Source organism: Acomys minous (assembly GCF_964271855.1).
Source record: "Acomys minous genome assembly, chromosome: 17".
Classification (NCBI taxonomy): domain Eukaryota; kingdom Metazoa; phylum Chordata; class Mammalia; order Rodentia; family Muridae; genus Acomys; species Acomys minous.
The window spans coordinates 19,815,072-19,834,354 of NC_140500.1; the positions used below are offsets into that span (position 1 = coordinate 19,815,072).

A 19,283-nucleotide genomic window follows, 5' to 3' on the forward strand; every position below is an offset into this window, starting at 1 on the left:
GTACACATGTAACAGCTGTGCAGCTGGGTCTTCATGTGGAACTGCTAACGCAGGAGCAGGGCTGTCTCTGACTGCACTGCCTGCCTTTGGATTTCTTTCCCCTAACTGGGCTGCCTCATCTCGCCACAATAGAAGAAGACGTGCCCAGTCTTACTGCAACCTGACATGCCAAGGCTGAGGAGAAGGGGAAAAGGCGGGGGGCAATGAGAGAAGTAAAGAGGGAGTGACTGGGGGCAGAGGAGGGAAGGAAAGCTGTGATACAGATGTAAAGTAATCAAACAGCTTGATGATGATGATGATGATGATGACGGCGACAATGACAACGAAGACAACAACAACGATGATGACAATGATGTACTCGTAGCCAGTGATTCATATGTCCCAAGCAGAGATATTCAAGGACGGGGAAAGGGAAAAAAGGAATAATACTAAATATCTGGGGGGAAGCCACTGGGCAAATGTCATCTGCACCCTCAGTAAGGCTTCTGGAGTTGCTCACCTTATAGTGGCATCACCCACAGGACAGTGTACATTTCTGTGTCACGTTCATTTTTGCACTCAGGGTCTCTGTGCTTGTGTGTTGGTAGGAGAACTGAAGGCGAGATTGGATGAGGAGATTAAGCTTTACAACCAGAACTATCCAGTCCTACTGAAACTCATAAGGCACAAAAAGAGAAGAGGTCTCGCACAAGCCCGAAACACCGGCCTGGAAGCTGCTACAGCCGATGTGGTTGCCATCTTGGATGCTCACATCGAAGTGAACATTGGATGGTAGGTTCTGGAAGGCTGCGGCTTTCAGGAAAAGACAGAACTAAGCTACTGTATATGACAAGTCAGGATGCTGTCGAGACAGGGAGCACTTACACCGGTCCTTGAACAAAGGGAAGCTATAAAGCTTTCATTCGGGGATGTCTTGTTGGAGAAGAGAAATAGTATAAGCCAGGTGTGGTGGCATAAGCCCATGATCTCATGACTTGGAATGTAGAGGCAGGCAGGAGAGTCACAAAGTCAAGACACTAGCTGCAAGCATGTTTGAGTGAGGTGGATAAGGCTTAGAATATTCACAATATTGCTAATTTTGTGAGTTTGAATAGCCACTTAACTAAGCATTCGTGTCTTTCTCTTTAAAATGCAAAATGTAACCACTGGCAATTCCTCCAGTTTTCCTAGCTCTTAAATGACATGAAATAAAGATTACATGAATAGCGTGGAAAATCACACAGCAGAGAGACACCATCTGGAAACACGGATAATGTAAACTTGGGTAGAATATTGGCAGTCCTCATTCACCAAGGCCTGGGGGTGGCATTTGAGCACTAATTTCAAATCTGCTCTTATCCTGGCTCAAGGAGTCAGGAGTCCCAGCTATCTAGAGTCCTGAAGTAAGAATTCCCACCACATCAAGGCGTGGTTCATAGAGCATCTCTGCTCCAGCCCTCTGCTGGCTCTGCCTTGTTCTCTTCTAGGGCGGAGCCCATTTTGGCTCGGATTCAGGAAGACCACACCGTGGTCGTGTCTCCTGTGTTTGACAATATTGATTTCGATACGTTTGAACTGAAGAAGTACGAACTGGCTTCAGATGGCTTTAGCTGGAAGCTGTGGTGCCAGTATGATCCTATCCCACAAGCCTGGATCGATCTGGGGGATGCCACTGCTCCAATGAAGTAAGTATGAGCATGCTGAGGGAGCGCAATCAGAGTGCATCGTGCAGGGCTTGTCTATCTTTGATGACTGTAATAGAGGTGGGGTGGAGGAACAGATAAAGGATACGAAAAGCATTTAACAATGATAATAATAGTAAAAAACAAAACAAAACCCAAAGGCCTGGCCCCAGATTAAATATTATAGACATTTTGGATTATCTAGATTTCCAGAGAAAAATCAGAAGTATTTAGAATTTTAGGAAGTACTTGGGGGCATCTTCTAGCATGCCTTCTTATGAGACTATGAAGAAAGATGACAAAGGTGACTTCTACCATCATTTGTGAAGGGTGGTGGCAGCACAGTAAACATTTCAGCAAAGCCTTCAGGATGAGAAGATGCTAGGGTAGATGCTGAAGACCACTGCGGGGGGCTTCCCAGCCCCCCCTCCATGCAAACCTGCTTCTTGGAGAGGGATTAGAAACCCCCTTGCCATGTACTCTACAGGAGCCCTTCCATCATGGGCATCCTAGCCGCCAACAGGATCTTCCTGGAAGAGCTGGGGGCTCTGGATGGTGGGATGCTGCTCTATGGAGGAGAGAACGTGGAACTTAGCCTGAGGGTGAGCACCTTCCCTCTTCCCTAGGGGACAAAGCAGAGGGGGGGCATAACAGAAAGTCACAGGCATTCTGGAAGCCTAGGACTCAGCTGCGTGTACTGCTCAAGAGATGGACAGATAGGCACATTCTCAGGCCCTGGGGTGATTGGTAGTCAACAGGACCTTGGAGTGGAAGTCTCTGGCATAGGTCTGTATCATGTGATGTGAGAGCTTTGGTGGTTAGTGGGAGAGCCAAGGCTGGGTAGAGATGTTCCTTTCTCTCCAGAGGATTCCACGAATTTTAAATCCACTTTCTGGGGTTGACCATCTCTGGGGAAGACAAGCCCAAAGACTTGATAGATATGTACCCTACCACTGAGGCACAGTGAAAGCTCCTATAGTTTTGAGACAGGGTCTTTTCCAGTTGCATCGGCTGAGTTTGAAGCTGCCATGCTCCTGCCTTAGCTTCCCAAGTCAAACTCCCCAACAGAAACTATAAAGATAAATTCTATTTATTTATTTAGTTAGTTAATTTTTTTTTGTTTTAGTTTTTGTTTTTGAGACAGGGTTTCTCTGTGTAGGCTTGGCTATCCTGGACTCACTCTGTAGACCAGGCTGGCCTCGAACTCACAGAGATCCACCTGCCTCTGCCTTCTGAGTGCTGGGATTACAGGTGTGCTCCACCACACCTGGCTTGTTTTGTTTTTAATAAAATAGCTTTTGGAAAAGGATTTTATTAAATCTATTTATTTTCGTGTGTGTGTGTGTGTGTGTGTGTGTGTGTGTGTGTGTGTGTGTGACCTCCATATGTGTGGAGGTCAGAGAACAACCTGCAGGAGTCTCCTCCCACCATGTAAGTCCCAGAGATCTAACTTAGGTCATCAGACTTGGCAGCCGGCATGGCATCTTTAGTCCTTTGGCCGACTTACCAGCCCAAGGCTGAAGTGAAAGCACCACACAGCATAGCGGAATTTGCACCAGAAGTCAGAGAGAAGAGCCCAGATCTCTCTCTGCTACTGCAGGTGAAGTGAGCTTGGGAAGGTTTCCGGACACAGGATTTGGGGGTGTTAGCATATAAATGGCTTTTACAACCTTAACTCTGGATGCCATCCCCAAGGTATAAAGGAAGAAGAGACAAGGCCAAAGGTCCCTTCCCCCACCTTCTCTCTCTCTCTCTCTCTCTCTCTCTCTCTCTCTCTCTCTCTCTCTCTCTCTCTCTCTCTTTTCTATACAGGGTCTCATTATGTGACCTTGGCCAGTGTGCAACTTGCTATGTAGACCAGGTTATCGTGAGCATACTACAGTGTTGCTCTGCCTCTCCAGGGCTGAGACTACAGCTGTACATCGTCACACCTAGAGAGATGCATTTATTAACTCATAGCATCTGTGATCAGGGTCCATGTGAGGCTGAAAATCAATAGACAGCCAGTATTGGATTCTTATTTAGGCTGGGGAAGGAGTTGCTTTTAAGGTGGCAGGATGTTGATAGCATTCAATGCCTTAAAGCCGAAACAACTGAGGCATCGTTCAATTTTTGCTTTTGTTCATTTGTTTGTCTGTCTGCTGACTGACAGTTGAAGCCACTTTTACTTTCTGGTTATGTGTCTATGACTGTACCCTATATGGTAGTTTATCACACATTGGCTGGCTTCTTTAAAACCAACAAGAGATTATGACTTCTAGCAGAAGATGCATGTTGCTATCTGTTAACATGCAACCACACACATATATTCAAGGCCTCTGTCATGGCTTTTTGATTGGGAGGTGTCAGGCCCATACTCAAGGGAAAAGGCTTGGGGGAGGGTGCTGGCCTCAGGAGGAGGGACCAAGGAGGCTATTAGCATCTGTCCACCCTGTAGCTCTGTATGTGGCATGTGAGTAGAAAAGGAGTGTGGGAAGTTGGCTAGTGAGAATGCCTTAGAACTCAGTGCCTCTAGCCTAGTGTCTTGGCTTCCTTGGTCTGAGCAGCAGAGCCTTTTAGGAGAGCTTCTGGAAGGAGGCTGGACTGACAGATGTTTGACACCAGTGTGATTTATGTAAGAAGTTTGGGAAGTGACATTAAAATGGGGGTGAGGGGTGGGAAGACTAAACTTATAGTGATAGATAAAACACTTTCTGTGATGTCTGTGGTGGCTCATGTCTGCAGTCCCAGCACTCATGGAACTAAGACAGGAAGATTGCAATGAGGCCAGGGTGGGCTAAACTGCAAATCCCAGGCCAGCTTGAGCTTTAAGAGTGAGACCCTGACTCAAAAGAGGAGGGCCTCAAGTGGGATCTCCTTGTCAGTTCATCGGCTGTAGGACTCTGTCAGTGAAGGAAGGTGGCCTTGTCCTCTTGCAGGTGTGGCAGTGTGGAGGGAAGATTGAGATCTTACCCTGCTCCCGGGTCGCTCACCTGGAGAGACACCACAAGCCCTATGCTATGGACCCAGGCATTCCCTTGCGGCGGAACGCTCTGCGAGTGGCTGAAATCTGGATGGACAAATACAAATACATGGTCTACTCGGCCTGGAACCTCCCCCTCCAGGTTGGCCATGGATTGAACGGAGGGGGGAAATGAAGGAAGAGGAGGTGTCAGGAAAGGTGGGGAAATGAAAAGCTTTAGGATAAACACAACAACCTAGGCTTGGTGAATGAGGTAAGGCTCGTTCATTGATGATTCATTGATGATTCACTGACGGATGAGGTAAGGTTTAAGGTAAGGCCCCCAGTTTGTGGCGACTGTTCACTGTTGTATGTACATATAATGCTGTGTCCAGATACTGTTGGATGCATTCATCTTTCACCTTTGGGGTTTTGTTTTTTAAAGATGGGGGTCTTCATAGCATCTTGGTCTGGCTTAGAGCTCGTGGCAATCCTGGCCCAGCTACCTCAGTGCTGGGAGTATAGGCTCACCTATGAGATGTTTAACCACCGTTATGCACCTCCAGAATGTGTTATAGACCAGGAAGCCAGGCATAGAGAGAGCTGGAAATAAACTGTTAGAGAGAACACCCATGAACACATGGCAGGGAGAGATATAGACTCAAAGCAGTCAAGCCTGTCTTCTAGATTCTTCCATGCTCTTCATCTGATACCAAGGGAAGGGTAGAACACAGGGCATCTCTGTGCCCCCACCTTCCTCTAAAGTAGAGTCTCCTGTAGCCCTGGATGGCTTCAACATGCTTTGTAGCTGAGGATGACTTTGGCTTTCTGACCCTCCCACCGCTGCTTCCCAAGAGCTAGGAATTTAAAAGCATGTGCCACCGCACTCGGTTTCATATAATGCTGGGTACTGAACCCAGGGTTTTGCGCATGCTCAGCAAACATTCTACCAACAGAGCAACACACCCAGCCCTGGGCATTTGCTCTCTGAAGAGGGTAAGGATATGGTTGGTGCCCCGTGGTATTGTAGTATTGCCAGATTCACATGAATAGGGATGCTCTGAGCTAAGCCCACATTCCCCCCATCTGCTTGAGGCTACTGTGCTGTCTTCTCTCTCTGACCTCTGGATCTTGTTTATTGAGGCATGCTTGGCTCACAGAGACCAGTCACTGCATTGGAAGACGCCCCTTCCATCACGGGGATGATCAGGTAGTCTCCAGAAAGCTGTGGAGTCTAGGGAGTGAGAGGCTGTGGAATTAGCCTAGAAGGAAATGCCTAGGAACAGGAGCTGGATGTGGCACAGGAAGCACTAGTCTGGGGAAGATAAAAATGTCCAAAATACCCAAACCTCCTTCAAAGTTCCCCTACTGAAGTGTCGGTAGTCTCCTGCAATTAGCTCACTGTTGAGAGAGGAAGTCTCTTGGTGTCCAGGAAAGCAGGCTTCGTGGGCAAACGAACCATGCAACCTTAGCTTTATACTTCGACAATGTCATACTTGAGTTGTGCCAACTTGTAAAGGAAGTTCCCTAAACCAATGAACTAAGTACCGTCAGAAGCAGACCTTCTGGAATTCTGGGAAGACAGTAGATACAGTTTCTGCATGCCCTTCTCCATCTTCCTAGCTCAGTATCCCTTCACAGTGGCTCCTCACTAAAACCCTTTCTGTATAGTTCCCTTTACAGTCTGTGTCTTGGTACCAGAAGTGTCACTTAAGCTTTTCTGGCCATTGTATTTTACACTCTTTGTTGCCAGGGCATCTATTATTTTAAAAAATTATCTGTATTACCTGTAGGCCTGGCTAGTGATGAATCAAGACACAGACACTTGATATATATATATATATATATATCACTTGTTATATTTTAAAATAGCCTTAGTTAACCTGGGGCAGGGCAGATATCAATCCTCTAAACTATCTTCCACAATAGGGCCTCAGGCATGGAATCCTTGCCTCAATTCCATGCCATCTGTTTCCAATTACTTCTATTAAGCTACCTCCCATCCATAATCCCATATACTTGTTTATGTTTTTCATCTGGGCCGGATTCTCCATCCACGCTGCCGGCCATGTGTTTCTCCTTCAGCTAACCCATGGCGGCCTTCCTCTCTTCACTTCAGGTTTCTCTCTCTCCTTTTGGCAGTCTTTTTTTTTTTTTTTTTTTTTTTAAATTAGATTCCTCTCTCTCCAAGCCCCACCTATCTCCTTTGTCTTGTCCAGGTGGGATGGCTTTTTATTAAGCAAAAGGTGGGTCAGGCAGCAAGCAGTAATTAACATCAAAACACATCAGATTATCCCAACAGGCATCGCAAAACAGGGGAAATCAGTCCTGAGAGGTCAGCTTGTATCGCCCCCACACAGGCTCTGTCTGGAGAAGGGCTAAAGGATTTTCTCTTTTCCCTGTGAGTATAAGACTGTAAGGTTATCTCTATGGTTACAAGGAAAGAGTCCGTGACTACATGTCAACTGATGGAGCCCAGGGTACTGTGAAGTGTCATGACCACAGGCCACCCGTATTTTTCTCTTCAGAATTCTGGGATCGACTATGGAGACATTTCTTCCAGAAGAGCACTCCGGGAGAAACTGAAATGCAAAACTTTTGACTGGTACCTGCAAAACGTCTACCCGCTCTTGAAGCCAGTCCCCAACATTGTCCGCTATGGAAGAGTATGTGTTGGTTTGTAAACTGCAGTTCGGATTTGAACTGCTTCATTGTGAAAAGACAAGGCTGGACATCCGAAGCAGCCACTTCCCCACTTCCTCTTCTATCCCTGCTAAAGGTCCTGAGTGGTTTCCTTTCTTTTATCTATTCTCACACTCTTTTTTTTTTTTTTTTTCCCTCCTCCCCTACTCCCTTTGCAAAGTGCAGCCCTTGCTTGTCACCTTAGCTCCTCATCCCAGGTTTGGCTTTTACTCCTCTGAACAGGGCAGGATCACATCGCCCTCTGCTGGTTTTGTTTTCTGTCATCCTGTGGTATAGTCAAAACCCAAACCAAAAAAATTCAAGGCCTGGGGTGTCTTCTTTCTATAACTCTTTTTTTTCCCCAACGATGTGATTGTGTTTTTTCCTTTAGATGAAAAATTCATTGGATGAAAATGTTTGCCTGGACCGAGGACCTGTCCCAGGAAACTCTCCCAAAATGGCACCTTGCCATGAGTTCAGTGTTCAGGTATCTCCCACCGGCATCCCGCCCAACGTAGTCTGTATTGAGTTAGACCCTGAGAACCTGGACCACAGTTAGCGTTTACTTCCTGTTAGAGGATGGGGGAAGACAGGAGGTGGGCATTCTTGGAAATGTGTAAGCAAGTGCTGTTCGCAAAAAAAGTTCGCAAAAAAAGTACGACAGTGACAGGCAGGCCCACAGGGGCAGAGAAACAGGAAGTAAGGCTCTGCTATATGACATTCATTCTCCAGTGACAATTTTATTGGCAGTCACCTCCCATCATTTTTTTCCTCTAAACTTGTGTCTATGCCATTCATTCTGCTGGTGTGTGCCTTGGAAGCTAGACAAGCAAGCCCATCTATGCTCCCACAGAAGGAAGGTCCCTGCACAGTTGGAAGAGATATGACACCAAGTGGAGGTTGTCCTTATGGGACTTTGTCACTGAGAATACAGACCTTTATTTTCTTACCTTACTTTAAACATTTTTTTTAAAAAAAATGTATTCTTCTGTCACACATTACACCCCTACTTCAGCTCCCCTCCCTCTACTTCTCCTAGGCCCCCTACACTTCTCCCCCAGATCCACTTTTCCCCTGTTTCCCTTCAATGAAGAGCAGGAGGCCTCCCAGGGATAGCAATGGAATATGGCATAGCAAGGTATACAATAAGACCAGGTACAAACCTTCATAGCAAGGCTGGAAGAGGCATCCAGGTAGGAGGAAAAGGGTCCCAAGACCAAGCAAAAGTCCTTACTTTGCTTTTTTTTTTTTTAAATGTGTTTAAAGATATATTTACTTCACGTGTACAAGTGTTTTGCTTACATATGTGTAGGTGCACTATATGAATGCCTAGTGCCCACAGGGGTCAGAAGAGGCACCGGATCTCCCTGCAACTGTAGTTATAGATGGTTGTTAGCTTCCATGTGGCTGCTGGAAATGGAACGCAGGTCCTGTGTAGGAGCAGCCAGTGCTCCCAGCTTTGGAGCCATATCTTCAGCTTTGCCATGCCCTCTCTTGCTTGGCATGTTTCCATCCTACCTCCTTCCAAGTGCTATGCCTTCAGGTGCATGCCAGCTCGCTCTGTTATGCAGTGCCAGGGATCAACCCAGAGCTTCCTGCATGATAGGCAAGCACTTTACCCATGAGTGGCATTGCCTGCTGTCATTACTCTGTGTGTTGCCCTTGAAGCTATCCACTGCTGTAGTAGAAGACCTGCGATCAAAAGCTTTAGATGGAAAGTTTTATTTTTGACTCAAGGTTTCAGACCATGGTTGCCATGGGCCTCTGGTGAGGCAGAGTATCATGGCAATGTTGCTAGCAAGCTTGCAACCATAGGAGAGATGGGGGCGAGACCAGGGATGAGATGCAACCCCTAAGAACATGTCCCCAGTGGCCTCCTTTTACTAGCCACCCACCCCCTCAACAACATTATCCAATTATAAACCCACCAAGGAGATGAGTCTATTAGGTAGGCATGCTCAGCCCCCAATCAACTCTCGGTGGTTAGATTCAGCAACTGGTTACCAACCATCCAGCCTATGAGCCTTGGGAGGACATGTTATAGCCAAGCCACGAGAGAGCCCTCGTAGCTAGGAAGGTGGCTTAAGTGGCCCTTCTTGTGTCTGGCCCTCTTGCTAGAATGTGTTAGGGCTGGCGAGAGGCAGTAAGACCCATGCCCCAGGATGTTCATGCTCTCCCCATGTGCAGGCCATTCATCCTCATGTCCCCCGAGTCCCTTGCTTCTTTGGGGATGTATAGGTAGAAAACTACCACCTTGGAACTAGCTATGAAAGCTGGGTCTCTTGAAAACAGAAGGATGTTTGAGAAGGAAAAATACTTAAGATCGCTGTGGCTCCAGAGAGCTTGGGCTTGAATCCTATCTTAGTCCCTTTTAGAATACTCTCAACTCTGTCTGTTGCTACGGTTTTCTAGTGTATAGTTTAATGGCTGAGGCCTCCCTACTCCCTGGGCCTGGCATGGTTTCTTTGCTCTCTTGTAGAATGTGTACTATCTCCTGTCTGGGGAAATCTATGTGGGGGAATTAATTGCAAAGGAAGACATCCATGAGCAATACTGCCTGACGGACTCTGGCATTGGGGAGAAGCCCACGTTGGAGCTGTGTTCTCAGGCAGCCAACAGTGGACAGCACATCTATTGGGATTTTCAGCAGGTGAGTCATTGGGGTTTGAAATTACAGCTAAATCTAAATACAGTGTGGAAGGTTCAGGTTTGGCTGTAGTCTGTAGAGCTTTACGAAAAGGAGTTTCTATGTTAGTGTGTAGGGAGAAGTCCCCGCCCCCCCCACACCCTTTAACAACCATCTCAGGCTTTGTTGTGCTACCATCATTTGTGTGTCATTGCTTCATGGTTGATAGTTTCCAACGCATTAGAGTGGCGCTATGTGAAGGTTGCATTACAGAGGTCCTTTCTTAAAACAACAGAGTATGTTGCATCAATGGAACTTGCTGGAGAGGTGGGTCTCCTGGAATACACAGGAATGGCTAAGAGAGCAAAATACTGATGCGGTCCTGGAGAATATGACCTTGGATCCTGGCCTAGTTACCTTTAAAAAGTTCCCTGCCCTCTCTAGCTAGGCTTCCTTATATGCAAAATGGAGATGATAAATATGTACCTTTTGGGATTAAATGAGATGCTGTGTGACCTAGCACATGCCCAGCACACAGGAACAGTTGATACATATGGTTCATTTTATTAGAGATGAGCATCAGGCTTGGGAGCACGGCACAAAAATATGTAAAAGCCCCGCCTTCAGCTACATGCAGTGGTGCACACCCATAACCCTTGCACTCAGGAGGCAGAGGCAAGAGGATCACCGAAAGCTCAAGGCCAGCTTGGTCTGCATGGTGAGTTCTATGCCAGCCAAGGGGCTACACAGTGAGACCCATCTCAAGGAACAAAGCCCCCCTCTGACTTCTACACTGAATGATCAGAACAGGGAGGTGTTTTGTGCCACAGAACAGAAGCCCTGTGACAGTAAGGCGAGTAGCCTCACTGAGCATACGGTGTGCGTGAGTTCTCTCTATGCCCAGGCTGCTGCTTCAGAGGCTTGTGTCTTAGGCCACTTGGGTGGGACCCTGATGTCCTATGGGGGAGATGCCAACCTACGTGTGATCCTGTCTCAGAACACTTACTACATTAGGCCCAGGAGCTACATTTCAAGAAACATGGACAATTACCTTTTCTTAATTTTAATTTTTAATTTTTTTAAAAAAGATATTTTCATTCTGTAGTTCAGGCTGGCCCAGAACTCAAGATCCTTCTGCCTCAGTGTCCTGAGAGCTGGAGTGACAAGCAGCAGCCTTCAAGGCCCAGCCAGCAAATAACTTTAAAAATGATTCATTTAAATGTATTTAAATATTAATTTACTAATAAATGTCAGATCATGTGGAACTGAATTTATAAGTGGTTGTGGGCTGCTCAATGGAAGTGCTGGGAACCAAGCTTCATCTCTGCAAAAAAAAAAAAAAAAAAAAAAAGCAGCGAGTGCCCTTAAATGCTGAGCCATCTCTCCAGCTCCCCAAATAATGTTTTTAAAGGCAGTTTGTTGTTATTGTTGTTGTTGTTGCTTGGTTTTGTTTTTAAGAATTTGCCGCTAGCTATGGAAATCTCCTTCAGGGAAAATATGTGCAAAACAGGTGCAGAGGTTTTACAGTCTCCTTGAACTAGAGAATATTGATTATGAGGAGGAGGGAGAGGAGGAGGGAGAGGAGGAAAGGAAGGAGAGGTTGTGGAGGAGGAACACGCTCAGCGCTAATAAGAGCGAGTGGCCAAGCTCCCTTAAGCCCGTGCAAGCATTGTCCTTCCCACTCCCTCCTCACCAGCACCAGGCAAAGTGTTCCTCCAGGTCCAGACAGTCTTTCCTTGAAGAAGCCTTCTGTGACCCACAGGAGTGGGTGGTACCTCTGCACACTCTCAGGGTTCCTTTGTGCTTGTCTCACTTTCTCTCGAAACAAGTTTTATTTTCACTTTGCTCTTTGTTGAGACAGGATCTCACTCTGTGGACTTGGAATTAACAATCCCCAGCCTCCAGAGTGCAGGGATTATAGGCATGCACTACTGTGCCTAACCTCCTCCCTTGCCTCTTTCAACCACCTAACTGTGGCCTGTAAGGCCAGGGCATGGCTGGGTTTTGTGTCTTGTCTATCCCTCTGTGGTCTGACAACATCTGGAACATAATAGCATTTGACAAGTGATTGAGGACCAAATGAAAGACTGGCCCTCTTGGGGTATTAGCTTGGGGAAGTGAACTAGGAGAAAGGACTATGCTCTCTTCCCTAAACAGGAAAGTCTTATCAATCCTCCATCACTGGGTCAAGTACCTGAGATAATCAATTCATAAAAGGAGAATATTTATTTTGGATCAGTCTGGTTCCTGATCATTTGTTCTCATGGTCTGAGGCCTGGAGTGAGTGAGCCCATCCTGGTGGGAACACACAGCAGGGCAAAGCTCACTCTTACCATGAACCCTGAGCAGAAGAGAATAGGAAGGGCTTGGGCTCTCAGAAGCCCCTTCGAGGTCATGTCCCAGTAACGTGAAGAGCTCTAGCCAACTTCCACCATCTCCCAAAAGTGCCACACTGAGGAACAAGGCTTTAACACACAGGTCCTTGGGGGACATTTCAAATCCTAGTGTTTCTAGGAGTTTCTGGGGAAGTGGTTCTGAGAGCTGGGGTGGGACACAGGAGCATGGAAGGACTTCCTACCAGCTCAGTGGTTTTAGCTACCCTGTAGGACCTGGATGCCTCATCCTGTAATGACTTCTCTAGTTGGTGGTAGTCACCAGGCCCAGTATCTGGCAGACCCAGTGTACTGATGGGGTTTTAAATCCTTAAGGTACAAGTCTAACAATGATGAACCATTAACTTTATTGGGTCTTTTAATGGCTTAATTAATTGAATTTCCTTACCCACTGAAGACTAAGTTCATAAATCACTCCCAGTATTTAACTTCACACTTAATGAGCCTTCATCTCCTAAGTGTTTACAAGGAACAATCTCAACATGAAGTCACAAGTCTAATTATTCAATGACACACCTTAAAATGGGCATCACAAGGTTAACTAGTAAGTTGCTGAGTTTTCTTAAACCTGACACAATCCTCCTGGTAGGAAATAGATATGGAATCTTTGGGAACACACGTTTGTTTCCCTTAATGCCTGGAATTAAAGATATTGTTATCCTAAAGAGATAGTTATTCAAACACTTGGAAGTTTGCCTTCCCAAGGGAATTTTGGAAGAGGCTGTATTAGTAACTTTTCTCGGTATTGTGACAAAGTATCTGACAAGTGCGACTTGAGGGGGGAAGGGTGTATTTTGGCTTGCTGTTTGAGGGGATCCAGACTACAGTGGAGAGAGACATGGTGTTGGCAGAAAGCTGATGAATGCTGCTTTCTCCCTTTTTCCTATTTATTGGGTCTCAGATCCTAGCTCATAGGATGGTGCCACCCAAATTTAGGACGGGTCTTACTTCCTCAGTTAACTTCTCTGAAGTCACCAGAGTGTGTCTCCTGGGTAATCCCAAACCCAGGCAGGTTAGCAGGGAGCTAAGCCATCTCTGTCACCTATTTAGTTACTGAGGTTGATGAAAGAAGAGATATTTTTATGTGAGTGGGTGACCTGGTCTGCAGGACAACAGGCCAGTCTGTCTGCCACTCTGAGGCTGAGGCCTGGTCAGTTTTTATGACCACCATGACAGGAACTCTACAAGTTAAAGAGGAAGGTTATTGGGTGGCTCCTAGTATACTGCCTAATGCCAAGTTCCTTTCAGTCAGTTCTTTTCTCTCTAGCCCTTTCCTATCCATATTGGGTCCTAGAAGCAGAAATGTTCAGACATAAAAATTATCTTTGATTGGATGCTCAGACTATACTTTTCTCTATCCACTTCTTAGGCCCAACTTACAAATTGTTCTACTGAAATTTTTCAAAGAACCGAGAGGCATATGTGGTTGGATATTCCCTCTGCTTACTTCTGCTCTCAGGATTCTGAGTCTAGAGTCTCTCAGAGGAGGCTGTGACCTCTGGGACCTCTGAGGAGCACAGGGGAGCCAGTGCTGGTGACTGACAATGGACCCTTTGCAGGAAAGGGCGGGCCTTAAGACTCACAGACATTTCTGTGAGGAGCCTGGCATCTACAGTAAAGCTGAGGAGGCCAGAGGAAGGCGATGGTGACAGCACATGACCCAGAGAGGGCCTCTGGGTGGTAGGAGTGGGGAGCACCAATGAATGAGGGGTGCAAGGGGCAGCACCCAAGGGGTGTGGGGAGTACAGAGGAGAGAGCTCCCATGGAGAATGAGGGTGCAGAGGAAGGAAGCACCCATGGGTGACAGGAAGAAGCACCCACAGGGTCATGTGAATGCAGAGGAAGAGTACACTAGGGAAAAGTGACTGTCCACACTGCAGCAGCAATTACCCACACTGGCGAGTTGACTATTATGTAGATATTTGAGTGATAATTTGGGGAAAAACCTGTTTATCTTAAGAAGCAAGCCGGGTAGAGGGCGTGAAGTTCACACTCATAGTCCTTGCCCTTGGGACACTGAAGCAGGAGGCTCAGGAGTTCAAGGCCATCCTTAGCTATATAGTGAGCTTGATGCCAGCCTGGACTACACAAACCCTGACTTAAAGAGCTAAAATACATGAAATAGGATTTAAAAAATATATAAAGTGATGAAAGAAACACAAAAATAAATTTTAATGCTGATAGGCAATGCCCCAACACACACACACACACACACACACACACACACACACACACACACACACACACACGAAAAGAAAAGAAAAAGAAAGAAAAGGAAAGAAAAGAAAATATAATAGTTTCTTTCAAGATTGCACAGCACAACAACTGTCCAGAATTAAGGCACAGAATCTTAAGGACTGTGTGTTATTATTACCTGTTGTTTGAGAATTAAATTTGTATGTGTGTTGGGGGGGTTAGATTCTAAAGGAGGGGGACACTGAATATTTGCTGAAAGGGGTGCTAGAGTTTAGCTTTGGATTTGGGGCTCTTTACCTTCTAATATTGTGATATTTGTTTGGATGTTGTGGTAGTCTGAGTACAAGTGGACCCCATAGCCCATAGGGAGTGGCACTGATGGGAGGTGTAGGCTTGTTGGAGGAAGTGCTACCTCAGGCTCCTTCTGCTGCCTGCTGATCCAGATGTAGAACTCTCAGCTCCTTCTCCAGCACCATGTCTGTCTGCACGCTGCCATGCTTCCTGCCATGACAATAATGGGCTAGCCCTCTGAATCTGCAAACCAGACTCAACTCAATGTTTTCCTTTATAAGAGTTGCCTTGGTCATGGTGTTTCTTCACAGCAATAACACCCTGTAAAAAGACAGATATTAAGCTGGGTGTGGTGTTGCACACCAGTAATCCCAGCACTCTGGGAGGCAGAGGCAGGTGGATCTCTGTGAGTTTGAGGCCAGCCTGGTCTACAAAGTGAGTCCAGGACAGCCAAGGCTACACAGAGAAACCCTGTCAAAACCACAAAAAACAAACAGACAAAAAAAAAGACAGATATAGGCCTATATAAAAAGACAGATATAGTTAAAGGTAGTGGAAATGAGAAAGAGAGACAGACAGAGAATGTAAAGGACACAGGGTGCTAGATAGGAGGAGGAATGCTCTCTAGAAGTGATGGGGGCTGCACTGAGCACAGAGGGACTGATGACGGGTGAAAGAGAGACAGGGTGGCTGGCTCCCTTGAGGGCGTCCATGGAGCAGCAGCTGGTGGAAGGTGGGTAGCTGTTCTGGGAAGAAGCAGATGAAACAGAAGGATGACTGGGACAGTTAAGTGCCTTGCAGAGATGAAGATGGAGGGAGTGCTGCACAGGCAATGAGGTAATCACTGCGGGGGTGGGGGGTGGGAGAGGCGGAGGGGGGGTGGAGGAGGGAGGTTTCCTGGAAGTCTGGCTGCTGTAAGAGGATCCCGCTGTGGTCTGTAGGAGAAGGGAGATTGGGATAGCAGGGAGGGCATTCTAGAACCCGTAGGGTCAGTCCCACATGACCTAGATGGATTCCTTAAGGGAGCAGTAGCGGCACAGGGTGGGGGAATCCAGAGTAGGCAAATCTGGGCATCAGTGAGGAGGGGTAGGGGTGTGGCCAGGGTTGCTGGCTAGACCACACAGTGGTGTTGTGAGTCCTGGCAAGAATGGGGAGGACAGAAAGGGAAAACCTACGGAGCCCAGGTGCTAGCTAAATGCTGGGAGAGATGGGAGCCAGGTGTGAGAGAGGAGACATAAGAGGGCCAGGAGTGAGGGGAAGCAGGGAGCAGATAGTGCACACGGACTGCAAGGTTTCCAACTGCTCAGCTGTGGCTGTAGGATGGGAGGAGCTGAGAGGGGTCGGAGAAGCTGTAAGAGAAAAGGAAGGATCAGCTTCTCTCCCTCCCCACCCCCCACGCCCTCTCTGCCTCTCTCCTTCCCAGACAGAACAGGGAGGGGCTACACAGAGTTGGACTTAGAGCCATCCTATACCTTCTTTGTGTCTGGCATAGGGCATTCAAGGAGCAGCATCCCCCAATTCCAGCCTTCACATTACTTCTAAACCCATGTTAGAGTCATGGAAATCAGACATGGGGAGGTTATGAAAGTTGCCCAAGGTCCTGTGGTATGTATGTAGGAAGTGAGGGTTCTACCTCAGTTCTGCAGTAAAGTCTAGTGGACAGGGATGTGGCAGGGGCGCACAGAGAGGTGAGGTAAAGGTGCTGAGATTCCTTGTGGTTTCTGCTTCATACCTTCCTTTTTTGAGGATGGAGAGGGTGGGGGATGAAAACAAGGAAGAGTGGTCCCAAAGGGTTTTGTCAGTTCAAAGGCAGAGAAAGAAGGCGTGTGGCAGAGTGGTACCCTGCAGGATGCAGCTAGGATTTCCAGCTGAGTACAGAGCAGGCCTGTCACCCCAGTGAGGCATCATAGCTGCCTCATTTCTACAAAGCTGGCCAGAGATCTACAGGCAGGCTAACTCTGCTCTTTGCTTCTCTCTCTCCTCTGAATAAGTGTCAAGGAAGCCTGCAGTGTACATCTGACTGCCTAGGAGGACATACCAACACCTTCCCTTTGTCTCTCCCATCCAGGGGCAATCCATCAAAAACAGGGATACTGCCCGGTGTCTGGAGATGAAGAAGGACCCCTCAGGTCCCTACAGGCTTGTGTTAGAGAATTGTACCCAACAAATATGGAACATACAGCATATAGGCAGAACTGGGGCCACTGACAGCCAGTGAGCCCCAGAGAACTTGGATTTGTAGGGGCAGTTCTCAAGGCTGGAATGGTGACGAACCACCGTGCTGCTCCAATTGGGAGAGGGTGACAGATGTATGTTTATCTCCGGTGACTTCACCAAGCAATTCACAGAGGAGAGACTTGGGCACATGTCAGGGTGTCTCTGCTGGGGAGAGTGGTGGAGACTCAGAAGCCTCGTCCCCAGCTTGCCTTGAGAAATCGTGATATGCATCTAGCTCCATTCTAGGAAACTTCTAGAAATAGCCAGCATGATCTAGCTGTACTGTGGAGACAGCGAGAAGGATGACAGTTTCGCTTTGATTCCACCAACACTGTTTAGCCTTCATTCCCGACAGCGACTGTCACCACCTGCCCCACACCTCCTCCCTCCTCATCTGCTCATCTTCCCAGGCTGTCCTGGGCTGAGCTCTGTCAGAGCCTGGGCCCTCTTCACTCCAGAAGCTCGACAGCTACCCAGGTGGCCTCAATTCCCTCCCTGTCTGGACTACAAGAGTGACTTTCTCAAATCCCAATACCACATTCTCACTGTAAGTGCTTTTGGATGGCCAGTCTCTCCTATGGTGGAGTGGTCACATGGGCCGAAGGAGGAGGAGGAGGAGGAGAAGGATTCTGCTTGTTCTGTGGGCTCCTGGGGTCTCCTACAGAGTGGCCAAAGACATGCTAGCCTTGGATGCATGGAACAGCATTTGACTTCATTCCTGGTGGTTACCAACTGAAGGTGCCTGAAGGTAACTTTCCACTCATGTTGATGAACGACAAACAGTACAGAGCACATTCTGTGGGCAGGGATGTGGCAAACAGGTCATTTCATACATCTGAGACGGGGACTTCTCAGGAAGTGCCAGCTTCCTGGTAGGCTAATTGGGACGATCTAAAAATAGTGTATGTGTGTTTTCTCTTTGTGCAAGAAGTGCATCTCTAGAAATTTACCTCCAGAACTATGAGAATGGGTTGCCAAGGTGGTTCAGAAGGTAAAGGCATTTGCTACCAAGCTGGACAACTTGAGTTTGATTCCAGAAAACTGCACAGTGGAAGATCTGAATCCCTCCGACTGTCCTCTGGCCCACCCACATAGGCATGCACACTCAAAAATACACCAGATCCCGCAGACACACATGAGCTATGAAAACAAACACATGGAAAAGAAAACAGTAAAAAAAGGTTATCCTTTGCAGTATTGATTCTAAGTGAAAAGTGTTGAGGTGAGCAACACATCTTAGCATTAGAGCAGTAGGCTGGAGCCATCCACACAGAGGGCTGCCTGAGCAGCTATAAAAGCCAGCGAGCATCATCTGTGGCTGATATGGGGGGAGGGGCCATCTATCTTGTTAAGTTAGAAAAAGAAAAAGTGTGCCCTGCAGATTCCTTATGGTAAATAAGGGGAATATACAGGTGTGATCTTCATATCTACACAACAAAAACAAAACAAAAAAGCCTAAGGCTGGGTGTCGATGTTCAGAACTGTAGGCCAGCACCTGAAAGGGTGAGGCAGGAAGATTGTGAATTTGAATCCAGTTTGAGCTATGCAATGAGATCCTGTATAAAATGAACATGGAAGGAAAAACAAACAAATTAAGGCTAAAGGAGAAACTAAGGAAATATGGTGGTAACGGAGGAGGGGGGAAAGGGAGGAGGGGGGGAAGGGGGAGAGGGGTGTCTGGGAAAACAGTGTAAAGGGCTGAGGTAGAAACAGGATAGAGGCGACAGTCCTCTAACTAAACATTTTTAGGTAACTTTGACATTTAGAGCAATGTTTCAAAAATTAGTTTACCGGTACATAAAATCAGAGACTAAAACCTCAAATGGGTTGTAAACAAAAAGTGAATCTCACAGACTTTCTATTTTTATTGTTGTTTGTTTAACTTTACTAGTGTGTGTATGTGTGTGTGTACACGTGCATGCCACAACATGTGTCTGGAGGTCAGAGGACAACTTTGTGAACTTTGTTCTCTCCTTCCATCTTTAAGTGGCTTCCCGGGATGGACTTCAGGTTGCCAGGCTCAAAAGGAAAGTGCTTTTACCCACTGAGCCACTACACACTCTTACTATGTAGCTCAGGCTCGCCTTGAACTTATGGCAATCCTCCTGCTCCAGCCTTCCAAATGTTTTAAGTACTGGTATTAAAAGCGCAAGCTCCACAGAGCAGGGTGACACACACCTATAATACTAGCACTCTGGGAGGCAGAGGCAGATGGATCTATGTAAGCTCTGGTCTACAAAGCAAGTCCAGGACAGCCAAGGATACACGGAGAAACC

At 47.0% G+C, this 19,283-nt stretch overlaps 1 protein-coding gene across 1 annotated transcript in view; it reads left to right on the forward strand.

Moving 5' to 3' along the window:
• The window catches only part of GALNT8 (polypeptide N-acetylgalactosaminyltransferase 8), a 32,366-nt gene extending 13,729 nt beyond the window's left edge, over nucleotides 1-18,637 (forward strand). Inside the window, exons 4-11 of the mRNA XM_084765598.1 lie at nucleotides 588-771; nucleotides 1,467-1,664; nucleotides 2,149-2,263; nucleotides 4,580-4,765; nucleotides 7,131-7,268; nucleotides 7,676-7,771; nucleotides 9,764-9,934; nucleotides 16,859-18,637. Coding sequence (XP_084621724.1) covers nucleotides 588-771; nucleotides 1,467-1,664; nucleotides 2,149-2,263; nucleotides 4,580-4,765; nucleotides 7,131-7,268; nucleotides 7,676-7,771; nucleotides 9,764-9,934; nucleotides 16,859-17,008 — 1,238 coding nt within the window. The 3' untranslated portion in view covers nucleotides 17,009-18,637. The remainder of the gene's footprint in view (nucleotides 1-587; nucleotides 772-1,466; nucleotides 1,665-2,148; nucleotides 2,264-4,579; nucleotides 4,766-7,130; nucleotides 7,269-7,675; nucleotides 7,772-9,763; nucleotides 9,935-16,858) is intronic.
• The last annotated feature ends 646 nt before the right edge of the window (nucleotides 18,638-19,283 follow it).